Here is a 20,619-nt window from a genome sequence, read left to right as displayed (position 1 = left end):
ACGCGAAGTTTCGACAGGCGCGCCGGTGAATCGTTTCCGGACACTCGACTGTGTTGCTCCCCCCTCGTCAGGAGATCACGCTACATATTATTCTTTAAGAAAGATTACTGGAGGAGGAGGGGGAGCGCTTCTCGACGAAGTTCGAAAGGGGCGAATAAGACAGTTCTGTAGTTGAAGTTAGGCGATCGTACTCCGCATGGAATCGTATCATGTACGGAGTTTATGATCCGTTTAAGTTAACTAGGTACTAAATAATACAATGTCACACAACACACACACACACAGACACACATACACACACTAATAGAGAGAGTACATTGCGTTTAGGTTTTACTTAGGGGAAAGAAGAAAAAATATTATTACCATTATTACATTATTATATATATATAAATATATATATATATATATATATATATATATATATATATATATATATATCGTTAGTACAGCTAAAATTTTTGCAAAACCGGCTCAACAATGTAATATACGACTACCTTTATCAAATACCAAAATAAATAAGATTGCTTGCTAAGCTAAGGGATAAAAAAAAAAGTTTATTTCAGTCTTGTTCTTGGAGTGCGTGTTGAGGTGACTCTCGTGTGTTACGTGTGCGTTTATTATTATTAATGTTTATGTCATTTCAGCTATGTTGTTCATTATCGGTCGATTCTTTATTCTCCGCTCTTATCATCCACGCGATTAGTCGGGAGAAAAGACAAGAGGTTCTCGATGGAAAGCTTTTCTCCTCGTCGTCGGTCGATAAGACGTTTAAAGGGTAAGAGAAAAAAGGAGAAGGAGGGGTGAATGAGGGATCCGAGAGAGTTCAGCGAATTGGGAAGATTAAAGTTATCTACCGTAAAATTGTTTATTTAAATTATGTCTTAAATTACGTATAATCGTATAAACCTATCGACGCGCTTAAGAGTTTACGCAATACGCTACCATAGTTTTATCGTACTTCACATTTTCTTTGCGGTATATCTAACGACAATACAGTTACAGTTTCGAGGGGAAAAAAAAAGAGAAAAAAAAGAAAGGGGAAAGTTAATATCATCTCGAAGAATCAGATTTGGCAATATCATTACATGCAGTTCGCCGTGGGCGTAAAATTCGCGATGCTTTACCCTGGAAGGGAGCGCTCCGGCTCCGTGCATGATAATTGATAAAAATCGCTCTCTCTCTCTCTCTCTCTCTCTCTCTCTCTCTCTCTCTCCTCGACGGGTCATCATCGTCGGTCCGGAGAGGTTAAATACGCTAATAGTCGATGTAAAAAATCGCGATCCACGCAGCGCGATAACACCGGGGTACACCTTACACCGTATAAATAAAACGCTGCAACAACGTGCGCCTCGAATGTGATCTTCTTTTCGTTGTGTCAAGTAGAAAGGCAAGATGTCTAATACTGATAAAAGAAAAAAACGAATTCCTTCGGAGACCACCGTTTCGTGGCGCTCGTTCTCTTTCCCACAATCTCTCTCTCTCTTTCTCTCGTGCGCGCGCGCGCTAGTACCTCGACTGCTTGACGATTCGTCCTCGCGGTTAAGCCTGTACCTCGGTAATCGTCGGCTCTTTCGAATGACGCGATTTTACTTCTTTCTGCGGGAAAAATCTCTTGTTCGATGTGCGCTCGCTACGGAAAGCGCGCTTAAAATTAATTGGTTCTTTGCTCCGGTCTCTCTCTTTTTCAGTCGATCACAAACGGATTACTTTATACAAACGCGGTCTCGACGAACACGATTCAACTACCTAGAAAATTTGGCTATAGGACTGGGGAGGGGTATTTCCCTTTCTATATCTCTTACTCAGCTTACGCAAACGTCCAGCGAACATGCGCAATGTAAATGTGGGAGAGAAGGGGGTACTACGTTCACGTTGGAGCGGATGTACGAAATCCAAGTATCTCGTACTGCAGTAGTTTCGAAGGGTCCTCGCGATTTTACTGAATGGACAATGAGAACACACTCTTCTGTCTTTCTTTCTTTCTTTTTGCCTACCTAATATTTAAAAGATACTTAAACGACATATTTCTGTGAAATCTACTGTTGCCGCCGGTAATGTCACCGATCGTCCTTATATTTTTCTAAACGTACACAACGTGTGAGAGAAATTAACGAAGAGCTGCTCCCCCCGTTAAACTTGACGCCGTGACGATCGTCCCTGCAAAAAGTATCAAAAAATGCTAGTAAACACTTCTCGCGCGCGCAAGTCGTGCATGAAAAAAAGTCACATACTCAAATCTGTCGGTTCTCGAGTGTGCTCTCTTCTCTCCCGCTGCGTGTGTAACGGTAAGAAGTTCGCAGGATCTTGGAAGTTTTCGGACACGTACGTACAGTGTGTTGTACCAACATTTGGGTCGTCGCGACGGATTGTCTGGCTGTTTCATGGGCTCGTTAGGCCTTGACGGTGTATTCGCTTACGCAAATTCTTTTCCGAACGAAAATTTGTGCAACGTTGAGACCCACTGAATTCGTGCGAGAGCGCGAGGGTGAACAACCCGTCTCAATGATCTATAGGGTGTTCTGCGAGAAAACCGACAAACTTCTAAAATGTATCCTTGAGATAATTCTGAATAAAAAAGTTCGGATACAGTTAAGTCAATTCGGCCCACAGTTATCGAAATATAGACAATTTTATTAATGTTATAACAGGCGAAAAATACCAGACATTTGTAGCTTTTATTAGGTAAATATATTATTCTCATGATCATATTCAGAGTTGCCACAGAAAAAGAATTTTAAAATTCCCTAATTTCTTTGCGCTCTTCAGACAACAATGGAGAATTTTCCATGATACCAAGATGTTACTTAAATTTCAACGTTTAGATGCAATCTCCGCAGGGACCATTTTGGCGTCATGGAAAATTCTCCACTGTTGTATGTGTTGTGTTGAAGAGCGCAAAGAAATTAGGGAATTTTAAAATTCATTTGAAGATTGCAGGAAAGGTAGTTTATATTACTAGAAGAGAGCAACACAAATGTTAGATATAATATTCAAAAACATTCCAAGCACTCTTTAGAATAAAAAGATTTAAAGGAATTCAAAGCAAAGTTCAAAATTTCAGCCTCTTTTATATCTTTCTCTGACTTTTCCAGGTTTTCCTTGATTAATATAATTTCCATGACTTTTCCCGGGACAACCCTAAATATTCTTTGTTCACCTTCTGCTCATAAACATGCTGCTGCTCGTTGTATTCGAAATCGCCAGTTAATTTGTCCAAGTTCAATACGAATATTACTTCCATTATTTTTTCAACTAACTATTGACGAGTCTCTAGCTCGCCGCTATTGCATACATGAGATTTCAAAGTGTATAAATGATTGTATAAATGAAATTTCAAACAACATTATAAAAGAAGTCTAAAACGAGCCGGGACTATCATTATCCGGAAATTTGCGTTACTGACAAGAATTAAAGAGTGACTGACTTTTACTTCTGCCTGAGCACAATGGGACACAGTTGAGACCGGCGCCAATTGAAAGCTTTTGAAACGCTGAAATAGATATGTCAAATTAAAATCGGCCAGCATCTATCTCGTCCCACAATATTTTTATTTTTAAGATTGAATTGACCGAAGAATCGTCTACAGTTTATACCTGAGCTATGTCATAGCTGCATTGTCTCATTTTTGCATTTCTCATTTGTGTTCTCTATTTTTCGGAAGTAGAGTGCCTTCTAAATGTTCTAGACAAAGTCTAGTACTAAATGGTTAATACAGAGCTTGAGATAATTCGAAATAAATGTTCTTTTTTAATATATATTAATAAATATATATATTTTCTTCTAATAATATCAATAAATTTATATTCTTTTCTATTCATCAATAAGTGGGACAGAAAAATGACCATTTTAAAAATCAATCTTTTTTTCATATGTCGATAAATGAGCCAAATTGACCCACAGCGTTATCTGAACGCTTGGAATGACCTCTGGAACAGATTTTCGAAGTTTGTCGGTTTCCTCGCGGATCACCCTGTACACGTCTGTGCAATACCTGGTACGTGGAAATAGCACGTCGTTCGTGATAACGTGTGGTGCGATATGTGCGAACATTTCTCATTCGGGTGATTCCGTGCCGATTTGCTACATTGTTACCTCGTTGAAGCGTGCGAGTGAAGCGCTCGTCTTTACTCTTGCGTTCGGCAGCTGCGCTTTCCTCAAACAAGGGGTACAAAATGGACGGGATAAAGCACAGGCGCGGAGAAAGGAAGGCGTACACGGTATGTATACACGTTTTACAAACAGTACAGCCAGCAAATTCAAGATCTTTTTTCATACTTCTTTCCGACGAGTCTCGCGCGTCCAATAAGAGAATTTAATTTTTGGTAATTCTCGGGAGATAACATTTTCTCGATTACGTTACGATATTCATTGTCAGTACTGAAAATCTACAGTATACGTGACAAACTATAGAGATACATAACTAACGATTTTTAGTACTGGCAGTGCATTTCGGAACGCAGCCCTTATTAGGTACGAAATGCGTTGTGAAACTCGTCGGGAAAAAATTGTTGTATCACTTTTAGGCTGGTGTTCATAGTCGAATCTTATACTTGAAACCTTTTTATAAATACTTTACGGCTCATCTCATTGACTACGAAGCATCTGAGACGGTCTCAAGAGGATTTTGGAGTCGTCCAGTTTTAACGCAAATTTGTCGTTATTGGCTGCATAAAATCCTTTTGCGCAATACACACGTTAATGCAGGCAGTTGACTTTATTTGAAAAACGAGAAGAAGTTTCATAATTTATTTCTTCGTTTCATAAGTTAACATTTTTTCGTTTCTCGAACAAGGTCAACTGCCTACATTAACGTGTGTATTGCAATTCTACAAAAGGATTCTTAATTCTGTGCAGTCAATAACGACAAATTTGCGTTAAAACAGGACGACTCCAAGATCTCCTTAAATACAAGATCTGATTATGAATACCGGCCTTAATCCACCGACTGTGTACGTCGTCGCGCGTCCGCCGGGATACGACGCGCTCACGCTGCGCTATCGATTAAAAACTAATTAATTAATCTCTGATAAAATCAACAAAGCGTAACGTAAAGCGCGAGCAAACAACTACAGCCACGGTAGCCGAGCGGACGCGATCTCCGTCGCGCGTAAAAAATCTCTCTCATTATGGCACGATGTTGGTGCAACGACGGACGGGAGCGTCGTCATGAAGCTCTCGCCCGCTCGCGGACGTGCGGAAACGATCTCTCTCTCTTTTTCTATATGGGTTTTGGCAGTTTCGATTCTTCACGACAGCGTCGCGCGCGCACAAAAAAATCGCCCACCTTGCGGCCGGCTGGTTTGTCTTTCGCCGCTCTCGTAAGATACCTCGCGAAAGAAGATTGACACTTCGGCAAGCGACGTAGCATATTTATCGTTATCATAAAAAACACGCGAAAAAGTGGCATGGACTCTCATTGCGAGTAGCAAAGTGCACCGAGATTAAAGATTGCATTCTTCCGGAAACTGGGAAAGCAAGCTACGATCAATGTTTCTCTTATCGGTATTGAAGACTCAGAGAGTCTCTGGCAGAGACGTTGAATGTTAAGGTGGGTATATATTGAACAGACGAACGAGTGAGTGCGTAAAGGTGGTGTTCAAACTAAGCGAACGAGCATGAACAAGGAACGAACATCAGCGTGTATCTGTATAGGTTGATTCAAACGAACGAACGTCCGAAGAACGCGAACGAGCAATTAGAATTCGTTGGGGTTCTCGATACAGCCACTCGTGTGAAATTTTCTAAAATGTCCGAGATTTTCAACAGTAGATCTTTCAATAAATTACACGCACTGTATTTGTTTCTGCTTCGAAAGGCAAATGTCATCCACCAATCAGCGTTTTTGTTTCACTCTTTTTTTCTTCTTTAATGCTGACGTTTCATTTGTGATTATAATTTTATTTTATTTTTTTGCTTTGCATAGCACTTCTCGTTATAAATAATGTGCTGATCTGCTTCAAAAAAGAAAGTGAGCCGGAACAACAATAAATACCCAAAGAATGATGCCACTGCCTCCGATGTACGACGATCCGATAGGAGATTTCACTTTTTAGTGTTTCCAACTACTCAGTCGACACGCTTAATTGCAGCTGTATAACTTCAAATGTAATAATAACTTCATATCGATGTTATAATTTCGTACTCAACAATGTAACTGCAATATAGTATATGTAGCAATATAGAAATATGTAACAGTTACGTTAACGGAACGTAAAGTTATTGTTATATTTGGAGTTATGTAGCTGCGATCAAACGTGTCAACTGGGAAGCAACATGTTTGTCTCCAAAAAAACGTCTCCAGAAAACTGTTCTCTTATTTGATATCGGACGTCGTATGACAGACATTGGATACAACGTGAATCCCCCATGAAATTCTAACTGCTTATTCGTTTAGTGTGGATCAATTTATTAGACAGGCCGATCGCGAACGAGGGCGACTGAACAAATTTTCTTTAATATACCGACACGAAATGGAATACGTTTGTAATGTTCATCCGTGCCTGTTCGCGGAGCCGTCCTCACTAACTTTTTCCAATTTGTTGGCAGATGTTTCTTCATATTCATTCACGGTTTGTTCATTCTCAGTTTGGACAATTTTTCGTATAAATTTCCGTTAATAACCGTTTGTATTCATTTGCAAACGTTTATTCGCGTTTGTTCGTTCGCTTGGTCTGAATCCATCTTAAGATAAATGTATGATATCCGCGTTATTATGTATTTGATCACGTTAACACGTTCCTTGCTGCCATTTTCCTATAAAGTCATCAGAATAACCAACATGAGAAAATGTTATAACTAAATAAATTGTTGTCCTTTCTTTTAATAGTTACTGTGATAAAATTATAAAACAAAATCATATATGCAATATTGGCGAATGGCACGGAAACGCTGAAGAAATCCCTGAGCATTCCCGAATGGTAGTCACGAAACGTATCAATTTATGTGTATATTCGCGTTATAATATATATACTCACGTCTAAGCGCGAACTTTCTTTGATAAATCATCATGTAAGCAAATCGGCTCGAGAAACTTGGACTTTGGACTTATTATGGCGCACATTTTCCAAATTGCAAATTTCCAAACGATTCGTCCCTTATTTGTTTACTTAAAGTATACCCAGCTTTACGCGACACAATTCAATGGGTTTTCGCTGATTGCCACTCACAATGCAGGAATTGTTTGCGCTTACGAGACAATTTCTCAACCATTTGGAACTCAAACTGGACCTACAATGCGATCGCAGGATTGTACAGTCGTAATTGTTCGACTCGGTCTATTTCTAATTCTAGCGACCACGGCCAATTGAATTGCCGGAATTGAATCAACTTGAAGGATTACGATTTTACGATTTTACGACTGCCAACGACCGCATTGTAGACCTAGTTTAAGGAAATTCCAAAGTAGTCCTGTTTTACTACTAATTTGTTAGCACCATAAGCTCAGAATTAAAAATTCTTTTGCACAATTACAATACATATATTAATGTAAGCGACGTCGATTGACTTTGTTCGAAAAACGAAAAAAAGTTTTATAATTTGTTAATTTTTTTCGTTTTTCGAATAAAGTCAACCATCGTCATCTACATTAACGTTTATATTGTGTGTAATCCCACAAAAGAATGTTTAATTATCTGCAGTTAGTATAGTACTAACAAATTTGCGGTAAAACTACACGACTCTCCAGAATCCCCTTGAGAAAGTTCTTCTCGGAATCGTTGCGCGAGCCAGAGGGCAATATTCATTGTCAAATTTTACATTTAAAATGGTCTCAAGTTCAGATACTATACAGATGTTTCAACGTCTATAAAGCATCTAGAGACGAACTTGAGACGATCTTAAACGTAAGACCCTTACGTTTAAGATCGTCGTCTTTTGATCACGCAATTTTTCTCCTAGGGCGGAAATGTGAAAAATGAGATATTTTTAACCTGTTAACCGGGGGATAAATTTTTTTTTGTTCGCGTTCAAAATATTACGGCAAATTTCCATGGCGAAAAATGTCGTCATGCCCATTGCAGCAGTAGTTCGTGTATGACGAAATATTTCGTCATACCCAGTTAACAAGTTAAATTAGAAAATTTCACACTTTTCACGAGTTCACGCTAAATGAGACTCTCGGGGGTTGGTCATGAATCTTCTTCTCCAGCATGAATTCGTGAGAAGTGTAAATTTCTAATTTGAAAATATTTCACTGTTCCCGTTTCCGCCCTACGAAAGAGTTACGTGACCGAAAGAATTGAATACCGGCAAGAGTCCGCTCAGGTTACCGCTTGCCAAAATATCGATCCCGCTTCTCTTCCCCGAGGCAACGCCCGGTGCACGCGCGTGTCGCTCTAGAAACTGACGTCGACTGGCGTCCCAGTCGATAAGCTTTTGATCGAGAACGATTCTCTAATACAAATTGATCTTCTTCGTGATCGTCTTACGGCACATGTGACAGGTCCTCAACGGCGCGGCACAGTGCTCACAGGCGCCGTGTCCGCACAGGAAGGCGACGTTACGATGGCGCTCCATGCAGATGCTGCACATATTCGCCTCCTCAAGGTCCGCGACTCTGGTCTCTAGGTAACGCAATCGCTCCAGATCCTTGTTCTTCTCCTTCTCGCTGATCTCCTCTTTTCGTTTGCCCTCAGGCGATTTGTCCTCCGGATTAGCTATGGAAACCTCACCCGCCGCCAGTTGACCGTCTGGAAAAACGCACGGAAGTGTATGTGAAATCTGTTCGCGATAATTTCACGAAATATTTAAATCATTACACAGCCTGTTTCGGCGGTATCTCTACGACCTCACATAATTCTTTGAAAACGGGAGTTGCAAATAAGCGATTTGGTAATCGGATTCGTTAGATGTATCGAAAATAGCCTTTTAGTTACAAAGTTGGTAACTAACTTTGCTGTATTCCGTAATATATCAGCTGATATTATGATTTTCATCTATCTTGTCCAATCCTCTTTATCGATCTTTATTTATGATTATTTTTTATAAATAATGAATTTACTTTTATTTGATCAATTATTTTCAAGTTCAAGTGAAGCTCTAAAAGTGACGAAGACATAATAAATATTATTTATAAAAGTAACAAAAGTAAATCATATCAGAAAAAACAAGAATTTAAAATTTTATTGAAAGTGTAATTCGTAGTGTGTAATTCGTATATGAGTACGACGATGAAGAATTTCGAGAGAATTTTCAACGTGTATATAGAATTAATTTACTTTTATTGATTATTAATCTATGCGTACATATGCAAGCGAAAGTTAAATTAAAATATAAAATTTATTTAATAAATTAGAATATAACGTTTTCATAAAATCAGAGTAGAAAATGAATATTAGAATGCGACGTTTTCAATTTTCAATTATTTCTTAATTTTACATTTTCAATAAAATTGTGAATTTTTGTTTTTTACTGGCATTATTTTTGTTGCTGCTTTCATAAATGATATCGCTTTCGTTTAAACTTGAAAACAATTAATCGAATTTCAGTAAATTTTAGTAAATCCTTCTTCTTCTTACATTAGGTCTTAAAGGCCTGTGTTTCCTCTCACTCATATGTTTGTGGTGCGTATGTTGATTATGCACAGACATATGGGACCTACACAGTTTAACGCTAACTCCGAACAGCATATTTGCGAAAGGTTCTTTCGGCAGATGTACACTCTCTGGTGGTGGAGACTTGTCCAGAGGAGACACGAGCATATATAAATTTTTCCGGTTCTGCCGGGAATCGAACCTCTAGTGTTGCAGACCAATGCGCTGTCTGCTACATCACGCTCGCGCTCTAGTAAACCCACTTTTTATAAAAAAATGATTGAATAAAGATGGTAAAGTGGCTGATGGACAAAGTAGATGAAAATTTTTATACGATTTGTTAATCCGTTAACCTAGCAAAATTAGTTACAGCATTACCAACTTTGTAACTAAAAAGGATATTTTCGACACATTTGAAAAAAACTCACCCCAGATCAGCCAGCCTGAACCGAGAAAAATCAAACGAAATATCAGTGTAAGGAAGGCATAACGACTGTTTTTCAGTATAAAATTGTCGTCATTCTACGAACTAGTTATATATAATATTGTGACTTCCGGCTGGGGCACAGACTTAATAAATTATTTGCAACTCTTGTCCTTAAAAAGTCAACATGTCGACTGCTACTGAAGTCACCGGTGATTTGATTTTGCCGCGTCTGATTGATTTACACGTAAAACATGATTAATCGCATCTAACAAATTAAATATTGTCGATAAGCAACTAGGAAAACTAGCTAACGACTATATACATTAGAAAATGTATATGTTCGCCGTAACTTCACTTATTCACAACACGATTGCGCGCACTTAAACCCTACTAACACTGCTGCCCGCTTTGTTGAAAATTTATCATGTCGTCGTAATAGATTTCTGACAACGGCGCAAAAAGAACTGTTCACCTGTTATTGTCGCGGGAACGTTCGCATGAAATTATCGTCATTCTTGAAAAAAAAATTCATAGATACGCGACTTCTTTTGAAAAATTTTGCCCTCAATCGAACATGCGAACTTCGAGTCACGAATAAACAATGGAGAAAAAATAACGAATGTCGATGAAAAACATGCATAAAACGCGAGGTGCTGAAAGTTTTAATTAAGCTTCGTGACAATCAATGAAAATCATCGTGGCGGGCAACGTGTTAATGGCGGATTGTTCGCCCAATATGGAATCGATTTCTTTCGAGAACGATCCTTAAGACGACTGGTATCGTGAGGGGTCAGTGAGTAGGCGACGAAACATCCGGTGCATTCCTTGTGACCTGCAGTAAAGTTGCGTACCTTGAGCCGTTTGCTTCTTAACGATCGCATGGCCGCAGTGCGCGCAACCAACGAGCGCGCTGTCCGAGTCAAACCGGTTTTCTTGCTTCGAGTCGGGTACGATCCCCGAGCAATCCCGACACTCCGCATCGGCGCCGGGAATGCTCTTCCTAGCATCGCGCGATCCTTCCGACGGCGATATGCTATCTATCCGACACGTAGACGGCTCCACGTAACCGGTCGATGGATTATTCTCTATCCTGCGAAACGAATTGTCGAAAGTCATGATCGATTCCCTCATTTGGAGAGGAACAATGGCGCGTTTAAAATCGGTCATAAATTAGGCCTTGCAGCGCGATGAACTCAAGCTGATAGAAGTTAAGACTCCGATGATACACGATTAATAATAACAATGAATATAAAGGCGATGGCAATGAATATAAGAGTCAAACGTCGATGTAATAGCAAATGTTAGATTTAAACTCTTATATTAGCTAAATCGGAAAGTTCCATCCGTTTTTTTTTTGTAAAAAAGTATGATTTAAGAAACAAAATGAAAAAGTACATCAATCAAAATATTGTCCATCGTTAGCGAAGACTTTCCCCAACTTTCGGGCAGCAAGCGAATTCCGCGGCGAAGGAATGACTCATCTTTGAAGGCTATCCAACCAATTTTTCGACGTCTTCATAAGAATTGAAGCGTTCCTCAGCGTGTGCCATCGACCGAAACAAGTGGTAGTCGGAAGGGGCACAGTCTGGTGAATAAGCCGCATGGGGTAGCACTTCCCAGCGAAGTGCTTCTAACGTTTCCTTGACAAGTTTTATGACGTGAGCGTTGTTATGAAGTAAAATCACTTTATGCTGTCTCATTTCTGGTCCTTTTTCGTGCAATGTTCGGCTTAAACGAATAATTTGTTCTCGGTAAAGATGCCCTGTGTCTGTTCGACCAGATTTTAACAGCTCATGTGTACTCTATGCTCTTCTGATCCCACCAAATACAGAACATTGCCTTCTTTCCGTGGATATTTCGCTTTGGCGTCAATCAGAGGATTGGCCGGGGTTGAAAATGGTTTTTCGACGTTTGGGGTTATCAAAATATATATCCATTTTTCATTCCCAGTGATGATACGATGCAAAAATCCCTTTCTTTGTTGCCTAGCAAGTAGAATTTCGCAGATAGTTTTTCGCCTATTCAATGTCTCTGGTTGGCTTTAGTTCACATGGGACCCATTTTTCTTCCTTGTAAACCTTTCCCAAGGCTTTCAAACGATCGGAAATGACAGATTGAGCACAATTTAGTGCTTGCAATTCTTCGTTTTCGAATGCTCTTGGCCGTCCAGAGCATTCCTCCACATCAAAATCACCACTTTTAAAGCGTCGAAAGCATTCTCTGCATGTTTTATCAAAAGGAGCCATAAACTTCTATAAGTATTTGATGAGCTTCAGCTGCAGTTTTCTTCTATTTGAAGCAAAAGATTAACACTTGGCGCAAATGATGCTTATTTGGCTCGAATTTCGACATTTTCGATGCAGTAAGAAACAATGTCATTGATGCGAACGTATACCTTTATATACTGAATTTTATTGACAGATGGTAAAACTAAAAAAATTAAGCTTGGTTTAGACATTAGAGTTACTGACAGTTCTAGCTATAGCTACTCGCCACTAGATGGACGGGACTTTCCGATTTACCTAATACTACAAATTAATTAAAAGATAATCTAATGTTTCTCTCGTACTCTTTCCAGGTAACCTTTGATCAATTAATCAAGAAATAAAATAAATTCTTAAGAAAACAAAAGAAAGCGGGTAACTTACTCTAATTGTGTGCTGTGACTTTGGTATTGGTAAGATCGTAAGAGATCGGCGAGCTGAGTGGCCTGTGGATCAGCTTCCAAAAGATCGAGCGGCGTCTTCTCCTTGTGGTTCTTCACCTGCTCAAGAAGCGTGCAGCTTCTGTCTATGCTCACCAAAAAACAAGCTAACGCTAATTCAGTCTTTGCACCTTGCCTCGCCAGGGCCTGCCAGATCTGTGCGAGAGGGGGGGGGAAAAAAGTCACTTACTAAAGAAGAGAGATAAGCCTGTTTTCTTTTTTTATCTCTAATTTTTCTTAAGGAAATAGTTAATACAAGGTGAGACAATAACCATCACCACCTTGAATATCTTCGGATTATGAGAGTAGGAGAAAAATTTACCCAGCAGAAATTGCATCGATATCAATGGTCATCACTTTGAACATCTTCTGTAGACTTTCTTTATCCTCATCTAGTTGTTAATAAAATATTTTTATTTTTCAAGGATGTTCAAGATGGTTATTATCTCACCCTGTGCAAGACAAATAATTACAAAGATATAAAATTACAGAAAAATAAAAGGAAAAGGTTTTGTAGATATTCAATCAGAAGATATCATTAAAGGGCCAGTAAGATGCATTTCAGCTTTGACTTGCGAGTCATGTTTATGTTTTTATTTACTGGACTCGCTATGGTTGCGGAGCCATTGAAGATGGTCCAGAGGCCGAACCGTTTGGATATTAATGTGAAATATCGTAAATTATTCAGAGTAGCCTAGTAATCGTGGTACTAATAGGGAATCAATATGTATTTTGCATGAAATTGATGTTGCTTCTAAATACACAAGTTAGATATGATCTGTATCAAGAAATTTTTTTTTAATTGATTTTCTTGAAAACAAAGCAGGGTTTTCAGAGAAAATGAATGTTGAAATTCCCATTACTTTTCCGTGTTTTCCGGGAACAGTGAACAATTTTCCACGACCAATAGGAAAAAAGAATACAGTTATGATGAAAAAGAGCAGTTGAAACGCTGAATAAAATTGACCAATCACACTCGATGAACAATCCCTTTCGAGGAGGAACGCCTATTCTCGAGGAACAATCGGCTACGATTTTCTCTTACCGTTTAAATTTTCTATGTGTTACGCCCGTAACACATTAAAAAATGACTTGTAAAGTGCACAAATTTTGAACGTATTTGACTGCAAATGTTAGATATAATATTAAAAAAATTAGAAGTACTCTTTAGACTAAGAACATTTAAAAGAATTGTAAGTAAAGTTCCAAATTCCAAATTTCCTACATCTTCCCTGACTTTTCCCCGACTTCTCCAAGTTTTCCCTGACCAATTAAAATTTTTACGGCATATCCTGGTTCCCCAGGTCTGTGGTAATCCTGGCAAAGCCTTACATGAAAAACTTTTATTCTACATTTTTGGTTTATTTTTTCAAAAGAAATCATTCCCTCTTCAGTTGTACCATAATTACTGGGCCAACATGTGGGTGTTCTTAAAGATTTTTTTATTTTATTGTAAAATATCCGTTCTTACGCCTCTTCTTTGGCCCTTTAATAATATCTTCTGATATAAAATCCCAGTTGAGAGAACAAAGAGGTTCATGTGGAATAGCAAGAACAACGACTCGCCCGCATAATTGACGAGTTGAATATCATAGTCGAGAAGAGGAAGTCATAAAATCGTACCGCGTATATAAGCGGCGAGTCCCGGTTGCTCTCGGTTGTGGGCACGACGGTCTGTTGATTCGGGCTCTTGGCGATCGCGATATGCAGCACAGTGTCGCCGTCTTCGTCCGCACAGGCGACGTCCGCATTGTGATGCACTAACAGCTCGACCAACGACCAATGACCCTGCGAAGTCGCCAGATGCAGCGGCGTCTGCTGCCGGTTGTTGCGCAAGTCAACCTTGGCGCGGCCGCCGTTCTGCGATAAGAGTATCGCCGCGACTTCCTTGTGGCCGTTCAACGCCGCCAAGTGCAACGCCGCGAAGCCGTCCTCCTTCTTCATGTCCACCAGGTTCCGAGTACGCGCCACTAACTTCTCCGTAGCGCTGCAAATTCATGTGGACACTGTTAAGCTAGATTCTAGCCGTGCTTAAGCCGTCGAAAGTTGAGTCAATTGATTTTTGGTCAGTCCGTATCTATTTTCTTCGAAATCTTTTCAAGTTTTACCAGCATATTAATCGAAATACAATCTGCACACATGTAAAATTAAAGAAAGATTGAGAAACCGTCCCTGAAACTTAAATATTTAACCACATAACACATATGTCTAAAAGATATCTCAGAGACGTCTTAATGTTCTCTGAATGAAATTTAAGTTAACGCTATTTATATATATCACAAGTACGAAAAAGTTTTTAATTCTAATGTAAACTACTTTTACAGTTTTAGTGAAAAAAATGAAAAAAAAAATTGATAATAATTATAATAATAAAAGAGAAACTTGTAGAAATTATTAGATTAATTATACACAGATTAATTATATGTGTTATATTTTGTTCTGTCCTTCTTTGTTAGATATCTTAAAAATATAATAGTTAAATGATCTTAAAGATCCCTAATTAAAAATTATAAAAATGTGAAAAATATAGACAAATACGGAAAAATCCGATGTCGCGATCATCTCTTTAACAGCGTGCATTCATGTGCCTATCGGGACTTGTGACAAATATATTCACAAACCTGTCTAATACGGGCAATCCCAGTTAAATCCCAGTTAAGAGATTATTTCTTTACGAGTTTTTAAACATTATATAAGTTTCATCGCCTGCGTTCAGCAAGGAAAATAGTTCAATGAGCGTTTGATGATTATTGCTTCTGAATGAAAAATTTCTCTGGATCTACCAAGAATCTGAAAGAACAATCCAATCACTAACGATAATCACACACAACATTCGTTAAGTTTCTTTCTCTGCTGAACGGGACCATTGATATTCTCTTGCTTCAAAACTATCATAAATCATGTCTATAAACGTCTAGCACAGATTTGTCGAGTTCCTTCCTGTTGTATCAACCATTGCCTTTCCAACAATAGTGTCATAGACTACCTTAATTTGGAAAGAAAAACGACGCATCTCAAATTTGTTTTAATGGGCTTGCAGCATGTTTCGGACCAGGTAATCGAACTATTAGCATCAAGATGATGTTGCCGATTGTGCGTCGACAAACTCAGTCCGAACGCATCCGAACAAAAACCAAGGAGTGAGTGATTAATGACCGATCAGCAGCTTCGACTGCTGCGTGGAACTCCGCCGGAGCTCCCTTCGCATACATACTGAGCGTTGCCCTTGAGCGCGGCGTGATGCAGGACGTTGAAGCCGCGTTTGTTCCGCAGCTTGAAGTCCACTCTCTCGCAGGCGCACAGTGCGTCAATTATGTCGAGCGCGTCCTTTCCGATCGCGTCGTGCAGCGCCGTGTCGCCGTAAGAGTCCTGCAGATTGACGTCGCAGTGGTAGCGCAATAGCATCTTCACGCATTGCGCGTGCTGCTTGTTTACCGCCACGTGCAAGGCACTGCATCTGCCGTTGTTGACGGCGTTAATGGTCGCACCCCGAGACAACAGCAGTTCCATCACCTCAGGTTGATTGCTAAACGATCGAAGGGGAGAGAACTCAATATGACTGGTTCGATAAACCGCGCATCAGGCCGATGATCCATATAATAAGGCTCAGTTTTTCATTTCCTGGTTAACTTGTGGTTTAGGCTTAATCTATGGTAACGTAAACATTGTTTTTCTATTCATATATAATCAATAGATTAAAAAAAATTACCGGTACAAAACCATCAGTTTAATGATTAACCGTGAATAGAGAAACACAATTTTTGCATTATCATCAGTTTAAGTGTAAACCACGAGTAAACCAGAAAATGAAAAACCAGACCTAAATGTAGTAAGATTTTTACTTTATACATTAAACTGTAACGGAATTTCGAGCAAAAAACGTTTCGTACGGCACCAGATGTTGCAGTTTCTAAGATTTAGGCGTTATTACGACTTTCGGCAGTGCGAGAAACGCCTTTTGTCAGAAATTATATTTTATCGCTTGGAGCGAAAAGAACTTAACTGAAGCTGAAGGCTTATTATATACTATAATATACAGCTATATTGCAGAGATCCGGACTTGGAGCCTTATCTAAGCCTTATAGCGAATTCAATCGCACGCACTACATCAGATTGATAAATGCTAAAGGCTGCTATATATGAAGTAATATTTAAATGAAAAAAACATATGAACATTTTGAACAATTAAATACCTAATAATAATTAGAAACGAGAAAGAAGGCAAATAAGAGCCAACGTTGATTGTTATTTGTGGTAACATTTAACAATAATGTAGACAATTATTTCAAATATAAACGACAAATATAAAAGACGAATGTTTCAGCCATATCGTGTGGACCTTCTTCAGCACAATATGCGATTTAAAACTGAACTCAGATTAAAGAAATATACAAAACTCAAAAAATGTCTTCGAAACTATGTTAATTTGAAGTTGTGGTTAATGTTGACTTTTCCGTCTTGGCTCAAACGGCCCGATGTGATCAGTCTGTTGTCTTTAAATTTGTTATATTAGGACAAAAGCAGAAATCAAAGATTCTAACATGTAAATGTTCAATCTTATTCAGCAATTGCCTTGGTCTAGTCTGTACTAGTCTCGTTTGTACTATGTATATAGACACAGCGACGAATATCTGTATGTCAATGATATATTATTTAAACAGTGTCAGGAGACCATCTAAAATAATCAAAACAAACAAGATAGCGAAGAAAATGGTTTGACCTTCTAGTAGTCTATCGATAATATGCGAATAATCTTTGTTTAGATTTATCGTGCCTTTTTGTAAATTGAGATTATTTTCACAGCACACAAAATAAGCATGACGAAAGGAAGACGACTAATTAACACCTCTAAATTAACATAGATCTGAAGACACACTTTTTTAGTTTTATACAATTCTTCAACCTTAACCTCTTCAGAGATGAATTAAAAATTTTTGATTTATGATCTGCTCTAATGGAGTGCACAAAAAAAAAAGATACCTTATTTGTGAACCGATTGTGATATGTAGCCATCATGGCCTACTTTGATAACGTTTAATTTTTTAATTTCAAAAATTTTTGTAATTATAAATAACGGTAATTTTTAAATAAAACTAAACGTACACATATGTGTCAATATCCCTGAAGAGGTTAATTCATTTTTAAACTGTATGTTGCGCTGAAGAAGGTCCAAACGATGTAACCGGAATATTCATCTTCTAAATTCGTCATTAATACTTAAAATAATTTTCTATATTATTAAATGTTACTGCAATCACTGGCGTTGACTCTTATTTGCCTTTTTTCTTGTTCTTCGTTTGGTTGTATACCTTGAGAGCCGTCACATTTATTATTCCTAATAATGACATAGCAGCCTTTAGTATGCACTAATCCGGCGTAGTGCAAGTGAACGAATTCATTATCAGATATTTACAAAAAATTTGGAAGGCCATTAAAATGTTTTCCATCTGCAAATTACAAATATTATTGTAAACAATATATTCATAGTTATCTGTGATCGTTTTACTGTATCAAGTTGAGAATGACAACCGTTGTTCTAAAAGCTTAATAAGGCAGATGAATTGCTCGGGCGGGAATAATCCCAGGCGTAGAATTATGGAATTGACCCAAAACATCTCAATAATAATCTCGATATAAACGGTATGAACGTTAAGTACGGCCTTTTCAGGGCCAAATTCAAGCGTAAAAAGGAATGGCACAGAGTGACACCAAACTGCCGACCGAATGTTAATTGATCAGTTGTCATACCTGTAAATTTGACAGTAGTCACGTGTTCAACGTCATAATAAATTATTCGCATACATGTTTTTCCCTTTTTCATCTATCTATCGTACACACACACACACACACACACACACACACACACACACACACACACACACACACACACACACACACACACACACACACACACACACACACACACACACACACACACACACACACACACACACACACACACACACACACACACACACACACACACACACACACACACACACACACACACACACACACACACACACACACACACACACACACACACACACACACACACACACACACACACACACACACACACACACACACACACACACACACACACACACACACACACACACACACACACACACACACACACACACACACACACACACACACACACACACACACACACACACACACACACACACACACACACACACACACACACACACACACACACACACACACACACACACACACACACACACACACACACACACACACACACACACACACACACACACACACACACACACACACACACACACACACACACACACACACACACACACACACACACACACACACACACACACACACACACACACACACACACACACACACACACACACACACACACACACACACACACACACACACACACACACACACACACATCGACTATTTACGTGGCTTTATCAAGATTCATAAACAGTCGGTTGCGATATTAAAAAATTTACTTGACGTCTCGGAATTCAATGCGTAGGTTTTTGCTGCATCGCTGTTCAGATTATCAAAATCTATATATCGCCGTCAGCACGAAAATGAAGGGTCACGACTCATGTATTTGCCTGGAAGATCCATCAAGGGTTCACTTCGAAGTTACCACACCAGCAGCTTTATCCCCTGGATACAACGATTCGTCAGGAGGCCGTGCACAATCTCATACGACAAAAAATCTGTGTAAACAATTTGCGTCTTGTGGATCACGTTCGTCAAGCTTGACTTTATTTTTATAATTGATATCATTCTTAACTGTTGACGTTTATTCAACTACTGAAGAAGATTACCAGTTGACCGAAACATCAATTATTAGTTATTGTTAAATAGTAGATTGTTTACTGCAATATCTGATTATCGCACAATTGCGTTATAGTAAGGCTCTCATTTGCCATTCCTTTCTACGTTTGAGTCTGATCGCGATATACCCGAACGCTGCGTAATGTAAAGGAGTGTCTCCGTCTTCGTCCACTGCCCGTAAAGAGGCACCGACGTCCAGAAGAAGGCTGCAAAGATCGCGCTGGCCTTGATGCGCGGCTACTTGCAAACATGTTTTCTTGCCACCACCGGGAGCACGCGCGTCCACCCTGCTCGGATATTTCTTCAGGAATTCACGCACGGCGGCTACACCAGCCTCACCTCTAGCTGCATCCCTTAACAGTTTCTCCACTTCGCTGTCGGTACCCTCGGCTGCGTGAACGATATGAGACAATTAGGTCAAAAAGAAGCTCTTTTTATCGCAGATATCGTTTAAGGAGAGTTGGTTAATTTTTATTTTTAACCAAGTCAAGTTAAAAGTTAATATTAAGTTATTAACTTATTAATGTTAAAAGTTAATTATACAAAGCCACATACACATATATGCTTTTTTGCATAATTAAAAAATGTCTACTCAAGCCCAAAAATAAAATTCCTTGAAAATTCTCCGATTTTCCAGATTATAATTTACTTTAATTTCAGGTAAAATGAAAGTTTTTTTTTAATATATCTTGCAATTTAATATATATTTATTATGCAAAATCTTTAATATTTTCTATTCATAAAAGTTTATAAATCATAAAATAAAATTAAGAATCACTCGAATTTCAAAGATTAAATTTGAAAAATTTTGAAAGAGAGAGACTGTAAGGACTCCGCAAAATAAATATTTTATATTACATGAAATTTTCAAATTCTTTTCAACAATTGCAAATAAAAAAATTATGTAATGACTAACCGATACAAAAAATGCAACTTTTATAAAACTGTTAAAATAAATATCTGGTCTTAATTAAATAAAAGGCACCTAACGAAATTATTGTTTTCAATACTAAATATCAGATCATTAAAACCAGTAGCTCCAAACATCAGAGTAATATAAACATTTAAATTATATAGATATGCAGGTAAATACATACGTAGATATGTAGAAC

At 38.5% G+C, this 20,619-nt stretch overlaps 1 protein-coding gene across 1 annotated transcript in view; it reads right to left on the bottom strand.

Moving 5' to 3' along the window:
- Positions 1–454: 454 nt before the first annotated feature.
- Positions 455–20,619, bottom strand: part of LOC106744424 (E3 ubiquitin-protein ligase MIB2) — a 24,752-nt gene continuing 4,587 nt past the window's right edge. The window contains exons 7-12 of the mRNA XM_014619183.1: positions 19,636–19,897; positions 15,876–16,187; positions 14,285–14,648; positions 12,606–12,817; positions 10,809–11,047; positions 455–8,687 (exon numbers count right to left, since the gene is read on the bottom strand). Coding sequence (XP_014474669.1) covers positions 8,392–8,687; positions 10,809–11,047; positions 12,606–12,817; positions 14,285–14,648; positions 15,876–16,187; positions 19,636–19,897 — 1,685 coding nt within the window. The 3' untranslated portion in view covers positions 455–8,391. The remainder of the gene's footprint in view (positions 8,688–10,808; positions 11,048–12,605; positions 12,818–14,284; positions 14,649–15,875; positions 16,188–19,635; positions 19,898–20,619) is intronic.

This window comes from Dinoponera quadriceps, unplaced genomic scaffold (assembly GCF_001313825.1).
Source record: "Dinoponera quadriceps isolate SergipeBrazil2010 unplaced genomic scaffold, ASM131382v1 scaffold777, whole genome shotgun sequence".
Lineage (NCBI taxonomy): Eukaryota > Metazoa > Arthropoda > Insecta > Hymenoptera > Formicidae > Dinoponera > Dinoponera quadriceps.
Note: the sequence above shows the minus strand (reverse complement) of the source record. Positions and strands in the feature narration are given on the sequence as shown.